Source organism: Drosophila obscura, unplaced genomic scaffold (genome assembly GCF_018151105.1).
Source record: "Drosophila obscura isolate BZ-5 IFL unplaced genomic scaffold, ASM1815110v1 contig_30, whole genome shotgun sequence".
In the NCBI taxonomy this organism is placed as follows: domain Eukaryota; kingdom Metazoa; phylum Arthropoda; class Insecta; order Diptera; family Drosophilidae; genus Drosophila; species Drosophila obscura.
In genome coordinates, this window is record NW_024542818.1 from 2,163,495 (window position 1) to 2,187,643 (window position 24,149).

The window sequence follows — 24,149 nt, forward strand, 5'->3', positions numbered from 1 at the left end:
TTTGCCACAGAAAGAGACGTCGCAATGGGGCATACATTTTCGCTACGACGCAATTGGAAAACATATTCATGCAATCAATTGCGCTTTGCGCCAGAAGCAACAAAAAACACACACGAATTTAGGTGAGCAGAAGAGGAAGAAGAATTACGGAGAGATGAATAAAAGATAGGACACAACGGCTAAGGGATGCTCTGTAGGAGAACTGTAAATTGGATATAAGACTCATTAGACAGATCAAAATCATTACCCACAAAACTTAACACAAAATGTGATTCATATTCTATCTTCGATACTTGGCACTGGATTACCATGCCCTAAAGCCCTTATGTATTATTGAAAACAACCCTCAAACGAAACCCTTATCACAGTCCCCTATGCCCTACAGCCAGTAGAAGGGTAAACCGCCACAAAGCTATATGGCGCACTTGTCGTGTTGCACGTGAAATGGGAACGTGGGAATGGATTGTGCACTAAGCACACAAGAATAGTGAAAGAGGGGTGAGGAAGAGAACTGAACGACAATCGCCATTGAGGCGCCACCTAGAAATTATTTATTGTTTAAACTGCAGTCTCGCCCCGTGCTCACCTTTTTTCCCTCGCCTACCTTCTCCTCCAGAAAGCACATAAAAAATAGAGCGTTTAGAATTTATTAACACACCGTTAGGGTGGGGGGCGTGTTGTTGGAGTTTTTCCATTTTCTTTTGTTGCCTGCTGATTTTTTGTTTTAATTGACCGTTGCAAATTCGTTTGGCGCCAATTTAATTTTTACGCCGCCTGGCGCCGTCGCACGCGGCGTATGCGCAATATATTTCGGTGTGGCAAGGAGTTCGAGTAGGAGTGTTGCACAGTAGTTTGGCGGGGGGGTATATGTGGAGCAGGGGAAGCAGCAGACACGTGTGAGTTTTGTTGATTTGTTTGGCTCTGGCTTTTTCCGCGTTTTATTTGTTTGTCGTTTGAAAGAGAGTTGAAAGCCAAAGAGGAGAATGCAGATACAGAGAAGAGCGATAGACAAAGGGGTGAGAAAAGCGAGTGGGGAGCGCTCCCACGCGTTGTGTTAATTAAATTATGGCTTTTAATTCAATTGTTTGCCACTGCGACGACAGGACAAGTCCATTAATTTATAATCGAATTTTGATCAAAATTCAAAAACATAAACATGAATCGAAAACTTTATTCCATTTATCATTGCATCGGATACACCGTGGAATAGTAGAAAGGGAAATTGAAAATAATTGAATAGAAAAAAATGTGGGTTTTGTTTTGGTGGAATTTCTGCAACCAGCCTCAAGCCTCAATGTATTGTAGTCCATTGACATTTCATTATCGTTTTATTTGACCTTTACACTGTAATTGGATTGCCAATCATGGCTATATTTGAAGACAGGTAAAAGTGGGCATAAAGAACCCATTTAAAGTTCTCCTATCGAACACTTTTCTATCCCATTCTGTCGCCAACAAAAGTGAATGCTACCCAAGTCTATTAGATTTTACATTACCCATGATAACCTTTTCAAGTTTGTACCCATCCAACCATAATCCATTTCCCACTCCCATGACCTTCAGATTCCTTTAGCGGACTGCCCTTTAGCGCATACCATGCAACTTGCCCCAAAGGAACTATAAATATACAGAGGTCAATCGTTGATGCCCCAAAGGGACATTGAAATTAATATTTAAAATAGATAAAAAACAACTGGAAAATATGTCCACCTTTAAAATTTCCCCACAAATTGTTGGTTTCCTTCTGATAATTTTTCTCTCATAATTGACCAACAAATATTTCCACTCAACAATTAAATGAAATATTTCGTTGATCAATGTGATGCCCCTGCACCTAAATACCACAAATCCCCTTTCCCTCGCACTACGTTCCACTGTTTGCTAATAAATTAAACAAATTGAGGACGGATCGTCGGGTCCATTGATGTGTAACTCTGGGATACCACCACGAACCCATCGAACGCCAGTCAGCGGGTTTTATTAATGGGTAAACTTAGTGACAACTAAATGGAGACCTCCAGGGCCCACAGAGGGAGGGGGATGCCCAAACCGGTTAGAGCAGAGGCTCAGAGGGCGAAAAGTCAGTAATTAAACGAGACCAGCCCAAGAGACCTGAGCCCCAGACCCAGACCCAGTCCCAGACCAAGACCCCCCGACGAAACAGGTGGAAGGCAAAAGCAAAAGCAAAAGCAATCGAAAGACGAAACCGAACGAACCCAAAGATCGAGCTATGTGATCGGAGGGGGGTACAGCCATATCTTTACTAATGATTCGCTTTCTGGTCTCTGGAATGCCTCGTCTCCGAACCTAAAAACCAACACAGCGAAATCTCCACTAATCCAAAAGCAATCTTCGATTTCAGTTGAATAATTTGAGAAATTATTTTTTTATGCTAAGCGTAGATTTGTTTTATGCAAATTTCGTATTATAAAAACATATACAGGTGGTATGACTATATCTCCTCTCCCACTCTCTCTCTCTCTCTCTCTGTCTATATCTGTGCGGAGTATATCTATATTTTTGGAGGCGACATTGTGTCTCGCGGAACTCCGGACTTGTCGCCCATTAAAAATGCTAATTTCTTTAAATATTTTTTGCTCGAAAGAAGCAAAAACCACAGCAGAATCGCTCGGCATCTTCTCCTCTCCGCTGCCTTTTGTGTTTGCTCATTAACAAATGAATTAGACAGAAAATGCTAAAACTGAAACACAAAACAAAAATATATAGAAAACAGACAACGAACATTGATTCGAAAAAGTAAAAAAAAAAAATACTTTATATACAACTCCAAAATGAACTTTAAAACTCATATACGAACTTTTACGTTTATGGTTTAAGGAAGTTATAACATCTAGACCAACCCCAATAGACCATCCATAGCTCAATTTTCTGGAATAAGTTATCAGCCAAGTTATGTCTATCTATTGGTAATTGTTAATAAATCATATTAAACTCAAGAAATGTGGGTTTTTATTGATTAATATTGCAATTCAGTATAAAATATGATCAGTCATAGTCGAAAATATTGTTTGCTTCCATCAATTTGTGGCTTAATCGATATTTTAGTTATTTTTGGACCGTACAAAGTTTACCTAATCTTATCGGTAACTTGATATTTTGGCAATATGTACATAGATATTTTTCATTCCTAAAAATTCCTCATTAATATTGAAAAAACTGAAAGCACACCATACCTGACGGGAAAATAAATTAAAAAAACTATAATTATATCAAAATAAAAACACAAACGTAAAGGAACGCTATGACGAAAGAACAGCAGCAGAAGCAGCAACAACAACGACAGCGACGTAAAGAGAGAGAGTGTGAGAAAGAGCAGCGACCGCGCTGCCATATCTTCCCTCAATTTTAATGTTTTGTTTTCGCCGCATCTCGCTCGCACTCACACATACATACGCAAAAAGGCGCGCGCGACTGAAATCAAAACAGAGAACGTCTGGGACAAAACGGAACACTGTCGAAGAGAGAGCAAAGCATTGGCTTGTGTGGGACGCATGCGAATGTCAGGATGATCACAATGAATTGTGGACTGTGGACTGCATGTGAGGAACTTAAGAGCGCCGATCAATGAAACGATCCAAAACCAAGCAGATTTTTTGTGAAGAGGTTGAATGGAGTGAGGGGTCCAAATAGTTCAAATTCCAGTAATGCACATAATTGGAGTTTCTCGTGGATGAAAAGAGAGAGAGAGAGAGAGACAGATAAAGAGGTGCATGCCACACAAAGTGAGCGCCACAAACCGTTAAAACTGCCATTCGAAATTTCGGGATAAACTGTCTGTCAAAGGCCGAGGCCCTGACTCATAGTTGTTTTTGTATTATTTCGAAAAAGATCTTTCTTGAACAGAAAAAGTGCCCGAGAAAGCAGGTCGTTTTTGAAGAGGAAAACAAGTGCGTCACTTTGCCCCATAAATAATTTATGGGGGCTGCATGCAAATATCGATGCAAGGGAAAAAAACGCAAATTGCCAATAACGGCACCAATAACATGACTTGCAAATCGCTTGTGAAATTAATGCCATATAAAGCAGTACTATTTCGGGTGCACCTCTATGGGATTCGATCCACTTGATCTCCCTGCTCTTCCTTTTTTTTTTTTCTAATCTTCCTGTACAATAACTGAATTTCACAGCCACTCGATACATTTTCCCTCCTTTATCTAATGATAACATAACTGTTTTCATATCCATCTAACATTATCTCTAAAAATTCCCTCTATCAAGCGAGCAAAGTGTTTGGCTGCGCGCCTTTTTGAAATGTTCCGTTTTGTATGGCCGCAATTCCAGCGTTCCACTTTTATGCCAAGAATAAGAGAGGTTTATTTCGTTCATGGCTCAAAAAAGTGGCGCAGAAATGAGCTCTCTCGCTCTTCATGGTCTCTTTCCATTCCACATCGAAATTCTGGCTCTGGCAAGGCTGCTTCCGTCGCTCGGAGTTTTCTCGACGATGCCCACTAATTTTTTTGCCTTTGGTTCGGTTGGATTTCCGCGCGCTTGAACGAAATACAAAATTCAAGTCAAGTCACCAAAACACAGCAACGGCTCTAAGCAGAGAAGTTATCTGCGCGCGCCAAAAAGGAAAATCGCAAAACAAAACAAAAAAAGAAAACTTAACATTGTCCTACCATTTTATATGTTCCGTGTGTGTCCCCGTCGTGCCTGTGCCCAAGTGTTTGTAATAACTGTAACAACTAAAGTGTCGAACAAATTATGCACCAGCAAAGGATTAATAAAATAATAGCTGTTTCAATCTGACAAAAACTACACACATAGAGAGTGAACACACAAAAGACAAATAGGAGTAGCAGCAAAGCAGTGGAGCAACGGAAGGAGACATCCAGTGTTTACCGTTGTCTTTTACCATCCACATCTCCGACCCGCATTCGTGTGCGGTGGTCCCCTCCAGCCTCCTCATGAAATGCAAAAGTTGGTCCAATAAATTCAACAATTTCGTCGTACGCCGATTCAAGGCGTCAATCAAGGTAATAAAATAATAACTCTTAAATAAATTAGGGGCGACAAAAAACGGAATATATATGTTGAGTTTTTGAGGTTGAGCTTGAGGAGTTTTTGGTTTGATAGAAATGAGAAAAAAATATTTTTTTTTTTTTTTTTAACGTATGCAAAAACGAATTTATAAAACCTATTCGGTTTTTACACACAATTTCTAATTATATTTTAAATTTCAATATTTTCTCTATAACTAATTAGTCCTAAAGTAAAAAAGTCCATCCATACATTTTTTTTTTATTAAAGTCCAAAAACCCATAAAACTTCTATTAAGAACATAATAAATTTGAAAAAGAACCTCTTTAAAACACATCAAAATAAAGTGGAATTAATGCAAAAAGTACCACAACAAAAAATTTATCAATGTTTCTATATGTATTTTGTATAAAAATAGATATTCATGTGTAATTAAGTTTCTTGACATATGGGAGTCGGGGGCCCATTAAAATAAATCTTCCCTGTCGCTGCCTGTTAAAAATAAAACCAGACAGTGTCAAATAACGGTAACTAAATTTATTAAAAAAAAAAAAACGAAGAATAAACTGCAGTTCATTTGCCTTTGAGGCTCGAATACAGCTCCAGTTCCCTTTTGACATTTATAATAAACAAAAGACTCAAAAAATACAATAAAGAAATGCTAAAAATGTATTAAAAAATAAAAATATAATTATTGCTGGTGTTTAAAATCAAACAATACATTTTATGGCTATTCATCTTAAAAAATAGTTGATTTTGGAAAAATACAAGTATTTTTTCTGGTTTTGTTTTCTGCATTTTAAATAAAATTTTAATGGCACCCCACAATAATAATAAATCATGTATTTATTTAATTTTCTTTTTTATGTCTCCTTACTCTACCTCTTCTTTCCATCTCCACCACTATCTCTGGCTGTCTGTCTGCAATCAGCCAAATGTGAAGTTGTTTACCTCTCTCTCTCACTCCACTGCATCACATATCTCACCCATCTTCCTCTGTCTCCCTCTCTCGACTCCTCATCTCCTTTACTTTACCATCTTCGCAGTCGACCACTTTTTTTTGTACCGTTTCCTTTTTGCAAAAACCAAAAGAAGATGAAGAAGCTGAGGACGAGGAGGAAAAGGAGGAAGCAGACAACACCAGACACCTTTCACTTGCATTTCTGTTGCTCACTTTTTGTTTTTATTTCTTGTATAGTTATTATTTGTTGTTATTATTATACACACACACACATACACACCGACACAGATGCACTCCCTCTCACATGCACACACACACACTCGTATATTTGATAATGTTTATTTACATTTTGAAGTCTGCCGCCGAAGTCGAGTAAACGTAAAACGTTGTTTATTTTTACATGACTTTCGCAGTCGCTGTCTCTCTCTCTCTCTTTGCTTCTCTCTTTTGGGTGCCAGAAAATTCCTAAAATTCTTTTTTCTGTTTTCTCGCCTCTTTTGTTTTTGTCACATTTTCCAGCGGGAAAAACTAGTTTTTCCAGCAGCGCATTCTTTTCGGTCTATCTCTCGCTCCCTCTCCCGCTCTGCTTCTTCTTGCTTGTTTACAGTTAGGAATGCGGTCGCTCTTTTACAACTCGTGTAGAAGAGAGCGCTTCGTTTCTCTTCTTTTGGGATGTTGTTCATTTTGCTGGCTGTGTGTGAGAGCGAGAGGCAACTTGTTTTTGGCTTTGGACGTTATTTATTTATAACAATTACAATGCAACAATTACAGCAGCAATAAGCGACTGAGCGAGAGAGAGAGAGAAGAAACAAGCATCAGCAGAAAAAAAACTGGCGCGCAACTTGTTCGCCTTGGCGCTGGCGGCGACTGCGCTGCTTTGGCCCCATTTAACATTACGAGCGCCGCTCTCTTATGCTCCCGCTCTCGGCTGTCTTCGGGTTTTGATACTGCTTCGTTTTGGGGGTAGTATCCACATGCTCTTTTTTCCCACTGCTTAGTTTTTGTGGCGCCTTTCATTCGAACGAACGTTCCGTTCCGCGGATCGTCGGAAGCACACCCATACATATAAACGGCCGTTGATAGCCACACACTCACGCGCATACACAAAATTGTAGTGGTGTTGGGCCCCCGTAGTGCGATTAAATAATACTCCACAAAGGCCAAAAAAAAAAACAAATAAAATTACATAAAATAGGAATATAACTGAGCCAAAGAGAGTGTGTTCGTTCTCTCCTCTCAAAATATCTCTTTGGAAAACGTGTTCGTCTCCGTGTTGTGTTCAAATGTTTTAAACGAAAAAAGAATCAAATTGTTTTCATTAGTCAAATTACGTATAGCCGAAAAAAATTACCGTTCCTAAAAAAATACACATACACAAGCATATATGTATACACAGTAAACGTTCCTGTTCCGTTTTGAAACCGTCTTGCTGTCGCCGTTATACAAATTTTCCTACTGCGTCTTGCTGCCCATCAAACGAATTGGAATTATTCTTACGTTGCCGCTCCGTTACGCTTGCTGTTTTTACTCTCAACGTAAGCGCTAAAGATGAGCAAAACATAAATTAATAAGAACACTTGAGGAAAATTTATATGTGAAAAATCAAAGCAAAAAATTCATAGACACATACATATGTACATATAGAGACGAGACTCGCGCATAGCCGAAAAATACGCGCGCTTTATGGCTCAGTTTGTGTGTGTGTGTGTATGCGACAAAAAAACTGCTTCTTTACCTTCGCATACAGGCCCCCTTTACCACCCCCTCTCTTAGTGCGTGTGGTGCCCATTGGAATTTGTACCCGTGAATCGCAATTACAACATACACAAACAGAGAGAGAGCGACCAAAACCAGCAGCAGCAGCCTCTCTCTCTTACTTTAGTATTCTACGCCTCACTCTCGTCTTCTTGCATACCTCTGGCTCGCTCTGGCCTACTGCTTGGTCTTACTGCTTGCTCTCCCCATTCTAAGCAGTTAAAGTAAAGAGAGCAGAGTATTGAAATACAGTGTGTGTTTGTGCGTGAGAGTGGGAGCAGGAAAGGAAGACTTGCATTTGCATTCTTGTTTTGCTTGCATTCGTCTCTCTGTCCCCCCGCCGCCCTCTTTGCATTTTCATTCATAAGCGCATTTTTACTATTTTGTTTGGAGAGAGAGAGACAGCAGCAGGCCTTTCATTTAGTGACAGTCCAAAAAAAAATTACATGTTCAAAATTTCTGGTTTCAAGTGTATTTTTCCCCCTGTTTCTTGAATCATGGAAGCTTTACCGATTTTAAAGCAGGTATGGTGCTATATATATATATATTTATGTATATATCGGGTTTAACCCAAACCTACCCCACGCCATACGTACACCCAACATTTCGTCGATTAAATTATTCAAAAGTTGTCGTCTGAGAGGGGGAGACAGGGACTGCAGATCATCGTCTGATCTGTTCCATCCAATAGAAATCAAAAGGCGTTGGCTAAAAATACAAAAAAAAGAGATTGTGTCTTGAGAGGGGGAGGGAGAGGCAGAGAGGGCAAGAAAGAGTCTAACAAAAGGCGCAACAAATTTCCGCGAATTTTTTATTACCGTTTTGTGTATCAAAAAATTGTGCGGTGTGTGTGTTTGCTGATGCCAGGCGAGACGTAAGTACCACGCCCACATATAGCTATGGCTTTGGCTTTTTCGCCTCCCCCACTATCTGGGCAGAGACGCTTTTTATGATAGGTAATTTGGTGGGGGCTGGTCCGTAGAACCCTAAACAGTAGTAGGCCTCAGTACATTTTCGGAATAGGTAATGCGGGAATATCCGCTGTGGGTTTTTTGAACTACTAGTATAACTGAAGGAATTTGAGTGTTGGAATGCTATATCTTACTACCCCTTACTTTATCATCAGGCACTACGTGATTTCAGCCACGATCGGTTGGATCCCAATTCTCCAGCAACCATCATCTCTTGGTGGAGTGTGGCACGATGAAGGGGGCTCGTTTTTAACTTAACAAATAAACCAAAACCCACGCTGAATTTTTAATAATAGTTTTTGTTGTATCTTGTGTGTGTGTGTGTGGCCTCGCTTAGCGCTTTTCAATTTTTATGTGGTGCCAAAATTAAAAACATTTTCTGTATATTTAGCAAGTTTTGGCTTCTTTTTGCAATACCTTGAGAGACCACCAAAGCCCCCTCCTCTACGAGTGTATGCCTCCCCATTTCTCTATATCTTTTCGTGTTTTAATCAGATATTCTCTTCTCGGTGGCTTTTGCGGTTGCATTTTTTCTTTCAATTGGCTGCTGCATTCTCTAGACGAAAATCTTATTTATAAATATAAATTGAACACAAGACGAGGTGGTGGGGGGCTACAGAAAGTGGGATGGGGGATCTCTAGATCTGTGTGGTGTGGAGGAACATCGTCGTACCCCATTCAATGGCGTTGGCCTGGCAATAAAATAGATTAATTTAAATGTCATTTTTGTCTAGACGCCGCAGACAACGCGACATAACAACGTCCGAGAGCAGTGCAGAGGTAGAGCGTTTTCTTCTATGTTTATAGATCGGTTACATATGTATGTACATATACATATATCCCATGTATATGTATATCATATACACCCAGATATCTTGCTGTCTGGTGCCTCTTTAGTTGGACTCTTGTCATATTGTGGATCTTCTGGTGATACACGCCCACTCTTGGAAACAGGGAGAGGGGGGAAACTTTCGATTCTCTAAAACTTTTCCACAACATTTTTATGGATCTTCTTATTGATATTATAATAATATTTCTTGTCTCGAATGGGCTATCCGTGCTCCCCCCCCATGCAAATGCGTCTCCCTCTTGCTGACGTAAAGGGACAAAATCTGGTTTAAAAACCTCCATGTAATGGACAACAATACGATTCGGAATTTTGGGTATTTCCTGTTTTTTTTGTGTGTAGTCGCTTTTTGTTGGTGGATTTCTGCCATTCACCAATTGGTTGTTGACCAGTTTTTGAGCCGCTGACGCAGATCATCGTCGTCGTCGTCGGCTTAATTAGCCGAATAGTCGCCGAAAAAAAAGAGAAAAAGAAACAAGAAAGAAAGGAAAGATTTTGATTTTAACAGCAGTACGCTTTAAATACCCTACAAGAATGATTAAGCTTAAGATTAATTAGTTGGATTTTGGTTAAATATGAAACTTAAGTGAAGTATAATGTCAAATATGCCGTATAAGATCGATTTGAGTTTCCAACTCTGGATCAATTCTGTGATGCCACTTTTTTAAAGGGTATTATATAAAGTAGGTTGGCAACTTTTTTTGGTTTTTTCGCTGCGTTGAAACGGCGGCTGAGTTCAAATATCGAAGAATTTTATGTTTATTTTGTTTAGATTGACTCGTGGGTGTGCAGAGCCCCTCCCCCCCCCAATAGGAGGGGATGTGTGGCATGCCGTTGAGGTCATGTCTTAACATAGGGAGAGAGAGAGAAGCATAACAAAATACAATTAGCTCTCTTTCCCCTCTCTATCTGTTAGCCCAATATCTCTGATTTCCATTTGTGTGCGTGTCTGAAAAGTAAACCAACGGCATTCCAATGTGTGTGACGCACATAAAGATAGAGAGAGGCAGCAACAACTAAACTGTTTTCATTGACGAATGCAAAGAATGCTTATGCTATCTCCCTCGATCCACTTAATTGATAATACACCTGTTGGAGGGCCCTGTGGCCCTTGGTTTTGGTTGGGGGCCTTCCCCTTACTCAATCGTACGGTTTGATTCTTCTCGTTTTTCGCTCTCCGAAGCCCGGCCTGTTTCTATTCTGTGTGTCTGGTTCCATTTTTATCTCCATCTCTTTATTGCTCTAAAATTAGCTTCAAGCTTCAACTTTCATTGACGCATTTGCTCACCTTGTTTTTTAATGGCTCATTGAATTTGTTATTTAAATTTCGTTTGTTTGGCTAGTTTATGGTTGGCTATTTATTAATCTGTTTCCATTTGTGGAGAATTTGCACATTTTGTTTAGCATGTGACTCGATTTCGATCTGTTAAACTCTGTGGGGTGTACAAGGCAGTGTGCGGCACTGCTTGCCGGCCAAGCAACTTTCGTGCGAATCATACGACAGGCGACAAATGTGTCGCCAACAATTTGCTATTTTCACTGCTAGAATTGATTCCTCTTAATATTTTTTCATTCTTTTGGTTTTACTTTTCATTTATTTGGTCTGCTGTTCTCAACACTACAGCCTGCCCATAGGCTTAGCTCTAACTTTGATGCCCTCCCATGAAATCACGCCACAAAGATCTGTGTCTCGCATAATGAATCCGAAAAAAAAAACACGCTAAACGAGAAGCAATAACAAAGGTAAAGCAAAGTCCGCGAGCATAAACTTCTAATAGAAATGTAAACAGGTGGCAATGAACTTTATTATATTTTCATGCTCCAAGTCCTTGAACCCCGCCAAAATCCCACAAAAACTAAAGCGTAGAAGAAGCACAGAGCTTCTGCGGCAATGAACTTGGACGACGACGTCAATGGCGGACCATTGGGCAGACTCTGTTTTTGCTTTTGCCTTTTGTGGACCTGTTCTTGAGTTCCGCTTTGGAGCGCTGCTTCTTCTTGTGTTATTGTTTGTCTTTGTGGGGGGAGAGGGCGGTTGATTCTATACGTATGCGCAGCAGAAACTTAATTTATTGCGTGTTGGGGCCCCACTGCTGATTAACAGAGGCGGGAGCCATATCTATGTTAAGTTAACAGATATGTGCATTACAGAAGCAACTGCTTTACACTTTGACCTGTTCTCATCCAGATCTGTCTTCCTCTTCCCTTCTTGCAGAGTAACGGTACACAACAACAGCAGCAGCAGCTTCAGCCCTGCAGCGGGGCCAGTATTGCAGCCGCCTCCATCGTCGTCTCGGCTGCAGCCTCAAGCAGCAGCAGCAACAGCGATTGCAGCAGCATTGAACAGACTCAGACGTCGTCACAGCACAGCAACAGCAACCATTCAACATTGCTGCCACAACAGCAACGACACAAACGGCTACCATGCCGGCGGCAATGGCCAAGGAGAAAGCCACAACGCCAGTGTCCTTAAGCGAATCGAATTTCATGGAATTGAAACTGAAAGAGCAGCTGGTCGTCGTCGTTGAAGCCATGGCCGCCACCACAGCGGCGTCCCGATTGCAACAGCACACGTGCGGCTGTGGGGCAGCCTCTGCCACCAATATCGGCACCGGCAGTGCCACAACGACGCTGACGACGACAACAGAGAACAACAACAACAGCCGCTATGGCAGCAGCAACAAGTATCTGACAAACGGTAAGTTTCAGAGAGCAGGAGCTTCCCTTATCAACATGTTGTAATGATTTTATTCTCTGTTCTCTTTCTCGCAGGCCACACATCGCCTTTGGCGGCAGCGGTGGCCAGCAACAGTTCGTCTGTCGCCTCAACGCCGCAGTGCAGCAAAGCTTGCTGTCGGCATCAGTACCAGAATGTAATCTGCCACGAATTGAGGCAGCAGAAGGACATACTGGACATGTTTCAGCAGCAGCATCAACAGCAACAACAACAACAACAGCAGCAGCTTCAACAACAGCAGCAGCAACAACAAAATCCTCCGCCCCGCAGATCCCCAAATGATTTCATCTTTGGGCGCTACATCGGAGAGGGGAGCTTCAGCATGGTCTACCTGGCGGTGGACATTCACTCGCGACGCGAGTATGCAAGTAAGTAAAGACAAAGAGAACCTTAAGCAGTAACTGTAAAAGAATCAGCCGTGGGACAGACACCATCTACCACCCACCCACTCACCTCTTGAGCTACAAGGCGTGGCTACATTTGGCATTCACTTTCGCTCTGCCGCTGCCCGCCCACAGCATTTGTATGGCCTCTGCTTGGCGCCAGCGCGAGAATGCGGTCGCCATGTAGACAGTGACAGAGACGGCGCCGTCGTCGTCAGCGATGCCTGTCACCTGCTTAGCAGATATCTTGCCAACAATCGCCGCCGCCATACATACATACATACAAATACACTCTGCATTCGCGATTATTGCATATGTATGGAAAATACTCTCAACTGATGTGCGATTCTAGAAGAGAGAGGAGGAGCAGAGATTGATACGAGCAATAAAAGTCTAGATTATCAGTGCATTGCAATCAGGAGAGGGAGAGTGATGGAAAGAGAGCTCAAGCAGCAGAATGCTCACTCAGAAATGGCAGAGAGAGCGCATGACAGCAATCGTGCGGGTGCGCTGACAGGTGACAAAAGTGGCGCAAGATCACTCAGAAAACTAGACGGACAGAATGCTTAGCGTATATCTCAAAGGAACACCTTCAATGACTATGTTCTAAAAGAAAAGACAATGAGCACCCTTTGGGATGGGTAACCAATGAGACCTCTAGATTATGGCTAAAGGACAACCAACAAAGTATTCGCTGGCACAAAAATAGCAAGCATATCACTCACGTGACTCTTTTGTTGTTGGTAATTTCATAACTTCGGCTAACGATTTTTATCAGCAAGCAGAGAGAAAAAAAATACCCAAAACGCACCGAAAACGAGCCTCAATTTTGGACGTTTGTCTGCCTGCCTCATCGCTATCAGCATAAAAGTACATCAGAAGGCGGCGGCGTCTGCTCTGATAACGCCCGCACGGTATTGACGCCAGCTTTATTCTCGTTTTCTTTCTTTCTTTCTGTTTTTGCTACGTTTTGTTTATCGATTGGAAACCAAAAGCCGCCTAACTGTTGTTGATTGACGTTAGTGCGGGTATGTACTCTCTCTTTCTATCGCACACAGGCGGCAAGATCAGCTGTTTTGTGTGATAAGCTAGCTAGCAGTGGTGTCGGTCGGAAAGCGTCAACAAGTTGACAAGTGTCGCCAATCTGGTTCTCCTATCCCCAATCTCTTTTTCCCCCCTACGCCGCGACCCGCCAAGCCACTCTCAACTTTCATCTTTTATTGCAATTTCAATTAACAGCAAATAAAGTTGTCTGAAAACGAGTAAAAGCAGCTGTTAGTTGTTGTTCACTAGATTTCTAGATGTTATATTGTACAATGTACATATAGATTGTACATATATACCCACTTATTTTGTTCTACCTTGTTGTTTATTTGTGTTAAGTCAATTTGTTTAAAGATTTTTCACAGTTGTTGCTTCGCTTTGTGTTGGGTTGAGTTGCATGGGTTGTGTGGTGGCAATGATTTTGCTATAACAGCAAATCAATATGCCCTGGAGGCTTTTGGAGGAGCAGCAGAGAAAAACAAGAGGAACAGAAGCCGCGGCACGTGTCGCATAAATGCAAACGCCAGCAGAAACCGAAGCAAACAAAGTAGTGGTAGCGTGAAAGAGTGAGGACGATACAGAGAGGGAGCGAAAGAATGGCGCGTGGCTGGGAAAATGCAATTGCAGCTAAGCTTACTTGATAAGCAGTGAAGAAGCAGTCGAAATGGTAGTGCACAAGGTGTTTAAATACAAGGTGAAGCATTCGAACAGATAGCTTTAAAGTTTAAATAAAAATAAGCTAAGCGTAAAGTATGCAACTCAAAGACAGGGAATGCCCCACCATATACTACTATAAATACACCAAACGAATTCAACAGGGCTTTAACCGTTCTCACTGCCTCTCTCTCTTTCTCACTGTGTAAATACAAATATACAACATCTCTCGCTTTGCTGGCTTTGTGCCCTATTTAATTGCATTTAAAACGAAAGGCAATAATAACAAAGTCAAGTTGTATAAAAATAGAGAAGCGCACACGCATACGAAAGTCGTAAAAACTTTTCCCCCAACGAACGCGTGTGCCTCTCTCTTGTGGCGTCTGGCCTCTGGGAAGTGTTATGAAATCCCCAGCAACAACAACAAAAATTGATAAACAATTTGAATAAACAAAATTAGTTTGCACTTTTGACATTGAAATCGTGTTGCAGTTGCTGCTGTTTTTGAGCGGAACGGGCAGTAAATAGTGCAACAAATGTGGCAAATATTGACAGTCTGAAGGTCAACAGATGGGTGTTAGCCCCACCTCCCACTACACATCGATTAAAACATTATAGTAGGCCAAAAATGTCTAGCAACAAATGTTGCCAAAGCTCTTTTTGCCTCCCACTTGCTGCCCGCCGCCTCAGCCGCCTGCTTTGCCATCCATCACACACACTCACCATGAACGAAGCAGTTTTCGTTTTCATTTTGTGTTGTGTGACTACGCATTGCGTACGAGTATGCGTGTGTATGTTTCGTTCAATGACGACAACTGCGGCGTCTATTTGACGCCATACGGAATTCTCCTATGCCATGCCATGGGCTGGCTTTTCACATTGCCTGCCTCGGTATTTCATCATCTTTTGCAACAACACACAACCACAAAAATGACGACGACTAGAAGTATCTTTACTTTTCATTTACCTGAATGAGGGAATGGAAGATTTTTCTCAGTAACACGTGCTCTGGTTCTGCCTCTGTGTTTGATGCTGCCTACAAAGCGCAGATAATCCTTGGCGCAGACGTCACTGGCTTAACAAAGAGATAGATACAATATAGAGAAGAGCAAGCAGCAGCTGCTCTGCTTGAGTGAATTCCTGGAATTTCTAGCCGCTGCGCAAGAGCGAGTGCGATACAATACAGTTAGAGCTGTTGTGCACCCACGCAGCGTTTGCACTTTGAACTGCTGGCTGTTTACAGTGGTGTCTAGAAAATTAGCACCAGTTGCTGTTAATGCTGGGTTTAAAGTGAATTTAAATATTTTTCAAGTACTCTTTAGGGGTGGGGGCACACACCTCCACCTCCTCTTTTGGGCCACTGAACTCTCTCGAACTCGTTTCTCCTTTTTCTCGTGTCGATTCTTGTCTCGAGTCTCCCTTCAGGAGGGGGTTGGAGTGTCAGTCTGTCTGTTTCTTGTTGTATTTTCTTTTCATTTACCTTTATAACAGCGCTTCTTGGGCCCTGTTCTTTTTTCCTTTTCGTGTCGTTTCGTTTCTTTTCTTTTCTGTATGTTTTATTTTTAATTACATATTTATTTTTGGACAGCAGCTGCTGCTGCGCAGTCGCAGCTGGCTGAGACTGAGGGCAGCAGTAGCAGCCGCAGGGTATTCAACTGAAATAGTCTGCCTCCTCTCAGAGGGGGTACGGTACTCGTAGTAACATGATATGGGCCCTGGAATTGGGTCATTCAACCCGAATCCTTTAAGCTTTTGGCTTTTATCTTTGGCTGATTCATAATTTTGTTCGTTTTTTTTTTTTCCACCTTGCGTTCCGTGTTCCCTTACTTTTTTTATGGCTGCAGCAGCTGCAAAGGTAGTAGAAGAGGAGTGTGGGTGGTAAATGGGTGGCTTACTGGTGCACGTGCCAAGGACATTTCCACGGAGCGGCTGTGCCGCCTGACGACGCTTTATGAGCAAATTAAATAGCGCCAGGAAGTCGCGAGAAGCAGCAGTAGATGTGTGTCCCACAGGCCCGACAATGTTTTTTTTGGTGCCACTGTATTTCTTTTATTGCACACGCACACAGTGGAACTGTTGTCCCACATTTGTGTTGCCTCTCTTTGTCGCTCTCTATCTTCTCTTTCAACGTTTGTGTGTGTTAACAGTTATATTCAAAATCCTTTGCGTGCAGTCAATATGTCGCCAGTGGCATTCACTCTACACCCCCGCTGACTCCAAAGGGCAATAAACTTGGTCAAAGATAGAAGAGGCGGGGAGTGGAGAAGCAGCAATATACAAAAACAAAATGATTATGACACACACACACACAGTCGCACACGCGGAAATCACTCGCAGGCTCTTTGCCTCTCTCTCTCTCTCTCTCTGATACTCCAGTGCTTACCTGTGCCTGTGTGTGTGTATATTTATTAGATGTCCCCTTGGTCGCAGCTTGGCCTCTGCTTCATGCTCCCTCTCTCTATTTCTGTATTTCTTCTTTTTCTGCTCTTTGTGCAAATATTCAAATTAGGTTCGGTTCCAGCGAACCAGGCGCCCAGCGTTACGTCATTGAGAGCGGGTTGCGCGTTTGCCAATTAATGAAATTGAAATTGGCAAAGGAACACGAAGCTAAGATTCATTTGTGACACATTTTTGTCAGATTTATGACACCAGACAGACAGAAACGGAGACAACAAAGATGCCGGCAAACGCCTTCGCAGACACATCTTATTATGTGTGTGTGTGTGGGCTGCATTTGGGATCGTTCTCACCTGGCGGTCATATTTCCCTTTCACAAGAGGGGCAACAATCGCGTTCAGCTTCCAGCTAATTCTAACCTAAAAATAGTTTCCCCTTCAAGTTATCCATTTCCTTGCTCGTAATGATCTCTCTCTCTCTCGGTTTTTGTGCTGCACTCTCTTTGCTGCAGTTGACAGTTCAAACACCTCTCTCTTCTGCTTGAGAGTGGAGCAACGGCCTTGCGCCTAATTGAGCTAGACTTGAGCTGAGCTTAAGGCTTTAAGACTCTCTCTTCCTCTCTCGCTCTCGCTGACACTGTTTACAGCAAACCTCTCTCTAGCTATGTATGCATTTTTTTTTTCTATTCCTCCTTTCCATACGGGGAGTGAGTACAGTTTATCTATTTGTCTCATTTTTGGTCATTGTCCTCCAGTAAGCAGGCATCAGACTCTTTATTTGGTTCTATTTTTAGAACTTCAGAACACTGCTTTATCGACTTGTTGGATGTTTTTATGGCCACAACAAACCATTGCAGTCAGTCTCTGTCAGCATCCCCCTCTCTGTTGGCCATTCTGAAAACCCGTTGAACTGCATTCCTGGGGACAGCAAGCGCTCGCGTGTTGCAGCAACAAGTTGCAGTGTTGACTGCATTCTGTGCGCATTTTGGCGCGTTTTACCAGAACTTCTAATCTCTGTTGGCACTGTGTTTTCAATGGAAATTTTTCAACGCTTACAATGCTGTTGTGGCCAGACGAAAGCAAAAACCGATCTGCAGATAGAGCGAACGGGGAGAGCGAGGGTTTTTTGTGCAGAGGGAGCTTTGGACAAATATTTATGCTTAGACGGCGCTTTGCTTGCTCTGTCGCCGACTCTTTCGCTCCCATCTGCAGCTGGAGCCAGCCCCCCAACTTGGTGTTTCTGCTCTGCTTGTTATTTATTTATGTGTGTTTACTTTCGGTGCTGCTTGTGTGGTTGCTGTTGCTGGTGCACACATGCTGCAAGCAGTGTGGCCAAGTTCAAGGCTATGCTTATCACCGAGGCCGTTAAACCTAACCAACGAAAAATAAAAGAAAAAGCGATCCGAACCGAAATATCAGAATAATTAAACACCGAGAAAGCCAAGCTCCGCAAATGGCGCGCAAAAAATTAAAATAAATAATGTGACTTTTTCAATTAAAACGGAGAAAAAGGCCAAACATGCATAAACAGTCTCGCAACAATATAAAGAACGGTAAACGAAGAATACACGCTGCTTAAGCGTGTTCCAGTTCCATTGCAGTCCGAATCAAAAGCTCAATCAGATCATTCTCCCCCATCGAAGCCCCTTTTTCTTTCGCAACAACTTTTTGAAGGTCATTTTTATTTTTACGCACTTTTATTGTTGTTTGTGTGTTCTATTGGGAAATTTAAAACGCATAAAAAACGTTTTCGGTTTTTTCGATTTTTGGTTTCTATTTTGTTAATCTTTTTAATTGCTGTATTTTGTTTTTCCTCTTTCGTGTTTATTTTGTTGCCACTCGACCGCCGACTACACGACGACTTATCGCCCCCCGATGTTTTTTAGACTAGATTCCGATTCTATTTTTCTTTTTTCCTCCTCTTTTTCTATTGCTATCTCTTTCTCTCGGGCGAATAGTTGTTGGCAGATCGTTTTGTTTTGATCTTGATAGAGAGAAAACGGCAATAACAACACACATACTAGTAGAAGTAAAAAAAAAAAATGCAAAAATTATCTTGAAATTTATTTTTGCCTATAGATTTGTGATTGTGAATTTGTAGGGGGACTTCACCTCTACTATATAGTATGTATGGGCAGATACTATAGTAGTTGATTCTAATTTATTATTTTTAGCTTTGTTTTTCACTTTTTTTTCTTGCTTGCTTTGGAGGGAGGGAGGGAATGGTGAATCAAAATGGGGAAAAGTACCGCAAAACGATAAAATGACCAGCTTGACCGCTGGAACAAAAGGCAAACGGGAAAACACTACTGCATGACCGCCAAACAAACGAAAAGGGTAGAGAGGTGCGGAACAGCAAAGAAACTTTAACTGATAAGCGGTCATAACTCTGGAGAACCGTTAACCCCAGGCCGAAAGAGCGGGCGGGTGCTGGATCGAGAGGCTGGGGAGGGGGAGGCGTTGCCAAAGCTCAAGCCTAAAACTGTATCACATCTCCTCCCTTTCTCTTCTTATGGTTTCAGTGCCGAACGGATCCCTGTATGTGCGGGGCGCTACTTCTCTCGCATGTCAGTTCAACAACCAGTTTAGAATTTCTTATGGAAGTGGGTGAAGGGGAAGCAGGGGGGAGATCCGCCCAGAAACAAGTTCCCAAGCGCGCTCGCTTTCGTTTGCTCGCCAGACGCGAGACTTCTGTTAATTTAGCAATTTGAGCAAAATTCCTTCTTCTCCTTTTTCCGTACCTAGCTCCATTCTCTCATGCTCCCGCTCTTCGGCTGTGTCTGTGGCCATGTTAAAATCTCGCTTTCCTCTCCGCTGCTGCGGCTTTTTTTTCATTTCAATAAATCACGGCAAGCGATAGACAGGGATAGCAACGTTTGTAGAGTAGATAGATGGAGTGCAGTGCCTCTCTTCTTGACCAGGCAACAAAAGCGTCACATTCGACATGGCAGAGGGCGAGGACTTGTAACTTCGATGACTTGTATCCAAATGGATTTTGACAATTGCGTCGCCTGTACTCGAACTTTTTCTTTTTCTATGGCCGCAGGCATTGCTTCGCCCGCGTGTGTGGTGTGTGTGTGTGTGTGTGTGTCTGCGTGTGTGCGGTTTTATTATTCTCACGCGTTCATTCTGTGCTTATTTGTCACATTTTTAATTTGAATTATTTCATGTTCCACATTAGAAATGTTCTTGCTTTTGTTTTGTTTTGTTTTATTTTATTCTTTGTGGTTGTGTTGCCAAGAGCCAGTGCTCCGATGATTGTCTGGCATTGAAACGAACAGCTGTTTCCGTTACCGTTATCTATGGGATTGATACTAATTTCCCATTCTCCCCCGTCTCTTTTTTCCTTGCAGTTAAAGTCTGTGAGAAGCGCCTGATCCTGCGGGAGCGCAAACAGGACTACATTAAGCGGGAGCGGGAGGTGATGCACATGATGACCAGTGTGCCCGGCTTCGTGAATCTCTCGTGCACGTTCCAAGACCAGCGCTCCCTTTACTTTGTGATGACCTACGCCCGCAAGGGCGACCTCCTGCCGTACATCAACCGCGTTGGCAGCTTCGATGTGGCCTGCACCCGTCACTATGCCGCCGAGCTGCTGCTCGCCTGTGAGCACATGCACCGTCGCAACGTGGTCCACCGCGACCTGAAGCCCGAGAACATCCTGCTCGACGAGGACATGCACACTCTGATCGCCGACTTTGGCTCTGCCAAGGTGATGACAGCGCGCGAGCGTGTCTTTGCCTCCGAGCACTGTGCGGAGACGCGGCGCGGCAACTCGGACGACGATGACGAGGACAGCGACAAGCTGGACTACGATGACGAGGAGTATTACGACAAGGATTCGGAGCTGGATGATGGCGATGATGATCAGCAGCACACCGCCGACGAGATGGACTCCCCGCGGCACCGCCAGCGTCGCTATGCGCGGCGTCGCAAGGGCAGCTTTGTGGGCACCGCCCAGTACGTGTCCCCGGAGGTCCTGCAGAACGGCCCCATCACGCCTGCCGCCGATCTGTGGGCATTGGGCTGCATCATCTACCAAATGATCTCGGGCCTGCCGCCCTTCCGTGGCAGCAACGATTATGTCATCTTCAAGGAGATCCTCGACTGCGCCGTCGACTTCCCTCAGGGCTTTGACAAGGATGCCGAGGATCTAGTCAGGAAGCTGCTCAAGATCGAGCCCCGCGACCGCCTCGGTGCCCAGGATGAGTTCGGCTACTACGACAGCATCCGTGCCCATCCCTTCTTCGCCGGCGTCAATTGGGAAACACTTCGCCAACAGACCCCTCCTCCCATCTACCCATACCTGCCCGGCGTCAGCCAGGACGAGGACTTCCGCTCCAGCTACAGTGTGCCCGGGGACCTGGAGCCGGGTCTCGATGAGCGTCAAATCACCCGCCTGCTCAGCGCCGAGCTGGGAGTGGGAAGCAGCGTGGCCATGCCCGCCAAACGATCCACAGCTAAGAGTAAGTACAATCTACTGGCACTGCCGCCTACCTGAGCCTGAGCAGCATTCTAATCTCTCATCTTTTCTGTAGACTCCTTCGACTTGAGCGATGCCGAGAAGCAGCAGCGTCTGGAGCAGCAGAAGACTGACAAGTGGCATGTGTTTGCCGACGGCGAGGTGATCCTCAAGAAGGGATTCGTGAACAAGCGCAAGGGCCTGTTTGCCCGCAAGCGTATGCTTCTGCTCACGACTGGACCCCGCCTCATCTACATCGATCCCGTGCAGATGATCAAGAAGGGCGAGATCCGCTGGAGTCCAGAGCTCCGGGCAGAATACAAGAACTTTAAAATCTTCTTTGTCCATACGGTAAGTGGGTGATAAAAATAAAGGGGGTAAACTATGGGGGGATAGAGGAGCCGGAAACATGCAATTCGACAAGTTTGTTGAACCATTCGCCGGCTGTGTGGTGACGTCACAGTGCCATTCACACGCCCCCTTAAAAAAAAGCCATTTGAACGGCACTTTACGACTCCGGCACGTGTTGGCGATGAAAACAAATTAAATGCGGCATTGAAAACTGCACACGCAACACAGATAAAACCGAGAGAACTAGTTGGGGAAGTGGCACTGGCAGTGGCATTGCCAGTGGGTGAATGATTTCCAATGAGAGCGTCTGACTAATCTCCATTCTCATTCTATACATTTTACAGCCGAGTCGCACCTACTACTTGGACGATCCCGAAGGATATGCCATCCACTGGTCCGAGGCCATAGAGAATATGCGCAAATTAAGCTATGGCGACTCAACCTCCTCATCCGCCTCCTCCTCGGCCTCGACGTCATCGTCGTCGGCGGGAGCCACCACCATATCCTGCTCGAGCGGCAGCAGCAACAGTCTGGCTGTGGCCGCCGCCCACTCGAATTCATCCGCCGCCTCCTCGAACAGCTCCCCAACGGCGCGACGCAGCTCGCCGGTGAATGCGCCCAGTAGCCGGCAACAGCAGGAGGTGAGAACAACGGGGACGTCGCCGACAAAAAAGACGGCGTCCAAGTGAGGAAGTGGATGCGATTGTAAACCTACGATTAGTTGTAGCAATGAGAAATTCAATTCTAATTTAGAAGAAATTTAGTGCAAAGCCAAGGCAAAGCATCAGCAGGAAGAGCGATGATGAATCAATAATGATGATGATGATGATGATGGGGAGAATATAAAGATAAAGATGTCTCTAGTGCTAATTAGAACCCAATTTCTGTTTCTGTTTATCGTTTGTCGATCGTCGATCGTTGATCTTTGATCGTTTTGATTGTGCTTAGTGCAGAGAATACTAATATAACTAAAGCTAAAACTAAAACTAAAGTTAAACCTAAACTAAAGTAATCTAATGTTAAGTAAATTCAATTCGATTCGAAGCTTAAATTAAATATTTATATACAATATATAGCATATATGTATATTCTGTATGACATCGTCAGAGGGTAGCACACAGCCCATGCCGCTTACACCCCCCACGCAACGCAACCGCAACACAGCCCATCCCCCCCCTAAGATTTGCCTAGAATTTAGTATAACTTGTAATAATTTTTTAGTGCGTAGTTAGTCACAATTTAAATGAATTACCGAACTAGCATCAGATTGAGATATAGATCGAAATCCATGGGTGGGGGAGGCAAAACGGCGGAACGTTGTAAAGCGGAGCGGGAGAGCCGGCGAGCGGTAAAATTTGATACACGAAAAACCGATGAAAAAAACTGTATTTAATTTAATTTGTTGTGGAAAACGTACTAGCAAAATGTGTCGAAAATGTAATATAGTAATATTTATATCTCTATATATATGTATTTGTAGGCGTATCTGAGGAGTTTGTTGATTTATTGTACATTTTTGTATATAATCGTAACTATTGTAAACCACACTATACCACTATATATATGGGAAATCCAACAACAAAACAACACACACATCAGAAGGCCAGCAAAACCGCAAACAGAGAGGATTAGTGGCAGTGCCTAGCAGACACTAGCAGTCGGGGCACTAATGCTACACTTTCTTGTTAAATTATATTATATATGTATACATAAATATATACGTGTGTATAATCCTATGCTAATTATCATTATTTATCATTGTCATTATTATGCCTAATTGTTTAAATTGTAACATTTTTTCGTTTGTTTTCTCCACTCTGGATTTTTTTTGTACAATTATGATTTTCTGTAATTGCTTATTTGCCCTATAAAGAAACGTATAAGACTTGAGCAACAACCTCTATTTAAAACAAAAACAAAAGAAAAAAAAAACGATGAAAAATATGTGAGAAGAAAAAAAAACTACAAAAAAAGCTGAAAAATCCACACAAAACATGAACACAAAAAAAAAATATATATATATATATAGACATGAATCTATATGTGAAGCAACAAAATATATATACATATATGTATATGTCATACATTTATGATTTACATAAATTGTAAAACAACAAATTTAGTGGAAATTACCATTTGGCTTTGATTTTTTTGTGCTTCTGAAACAAAAAATGTTTGAAAGTAACATTTGATTATAATTTTCGATAATATTTTGTTGTACGAACACACAACGTTTTTCTGTTCTTGTTTTTGGATGAGGATTAAGAAGAGAAGCGGAAATTAGTTTGAAAAGTTTAAGAGAAAAAAAAACTATGCAAAACAGGTATAAAAATTGAATTTTAAATTAAATTAAACTAATCTAAACGAAACGATTGGAAAGCAGAGAAGCCCAGAGGTGGATTGTAGAACCCCTAAAATATAGATGTACTATGATGTATAATTTATAATGTATGATGTATGTATGTAAAACCCTAAATGAATGTTCTTTCTGTTTCGAAGATGAGAGAGAGAGAAGTTTCTAAAACTCGCGCGTATTAGTTCAATTTTTGTAAGAGTCTAAGTTACGCCCACTACTATTAATAGACCA

The 24,149-nt window shown here is 42.6% G+C and overlaps 1 protein-coding gene across 2 annotated transcripts; it reads left to right on the plus strand.

Annotated features, from left to right (window-relative positions):
- Nucleotides 1–4,479: 4,479 nt before the first annotated feature.
- On the plus strand, nt 4,480–23,540 carry LOC111080514 (3-phosphoinositide-dependent protein kinase 1). 2 transcript variants are annotated; one of them, XM_041594648.1, is made up of 7 exons: nt 4,480–4,997; nt 11,751–11,868; nt 11,901–12,233; nt 12,308–12,640; nt 20,103–21,215; nt 21,288–21,562; nt 21,907–23,540. In XM_041594648.1, the coding sequence occupies exons 1-7, from the start codon at nt 4,929–4,931 to the stop codon at nt 22,249–22,251; spliced, it is 2,586 nt and encodes an 861-aa protein (XP_041450582.1). In that variant the 5' UTR covers nt 4,480–4,928; the 3' UTR covers nt 22,252–23,540. The 2 variants fall into 2 exon arrangements, with proteins under 2 accessions (XP_041450582.1, XP_022231868.2); XM_022376176.2 differs by lacking the exon at nt 4,480–4,997 and having other exon boundaries at nt 11,859–12,233.
- The last annotated feature ends 609 nt before the right edge of the window (nt 23,541–24,149 follow it).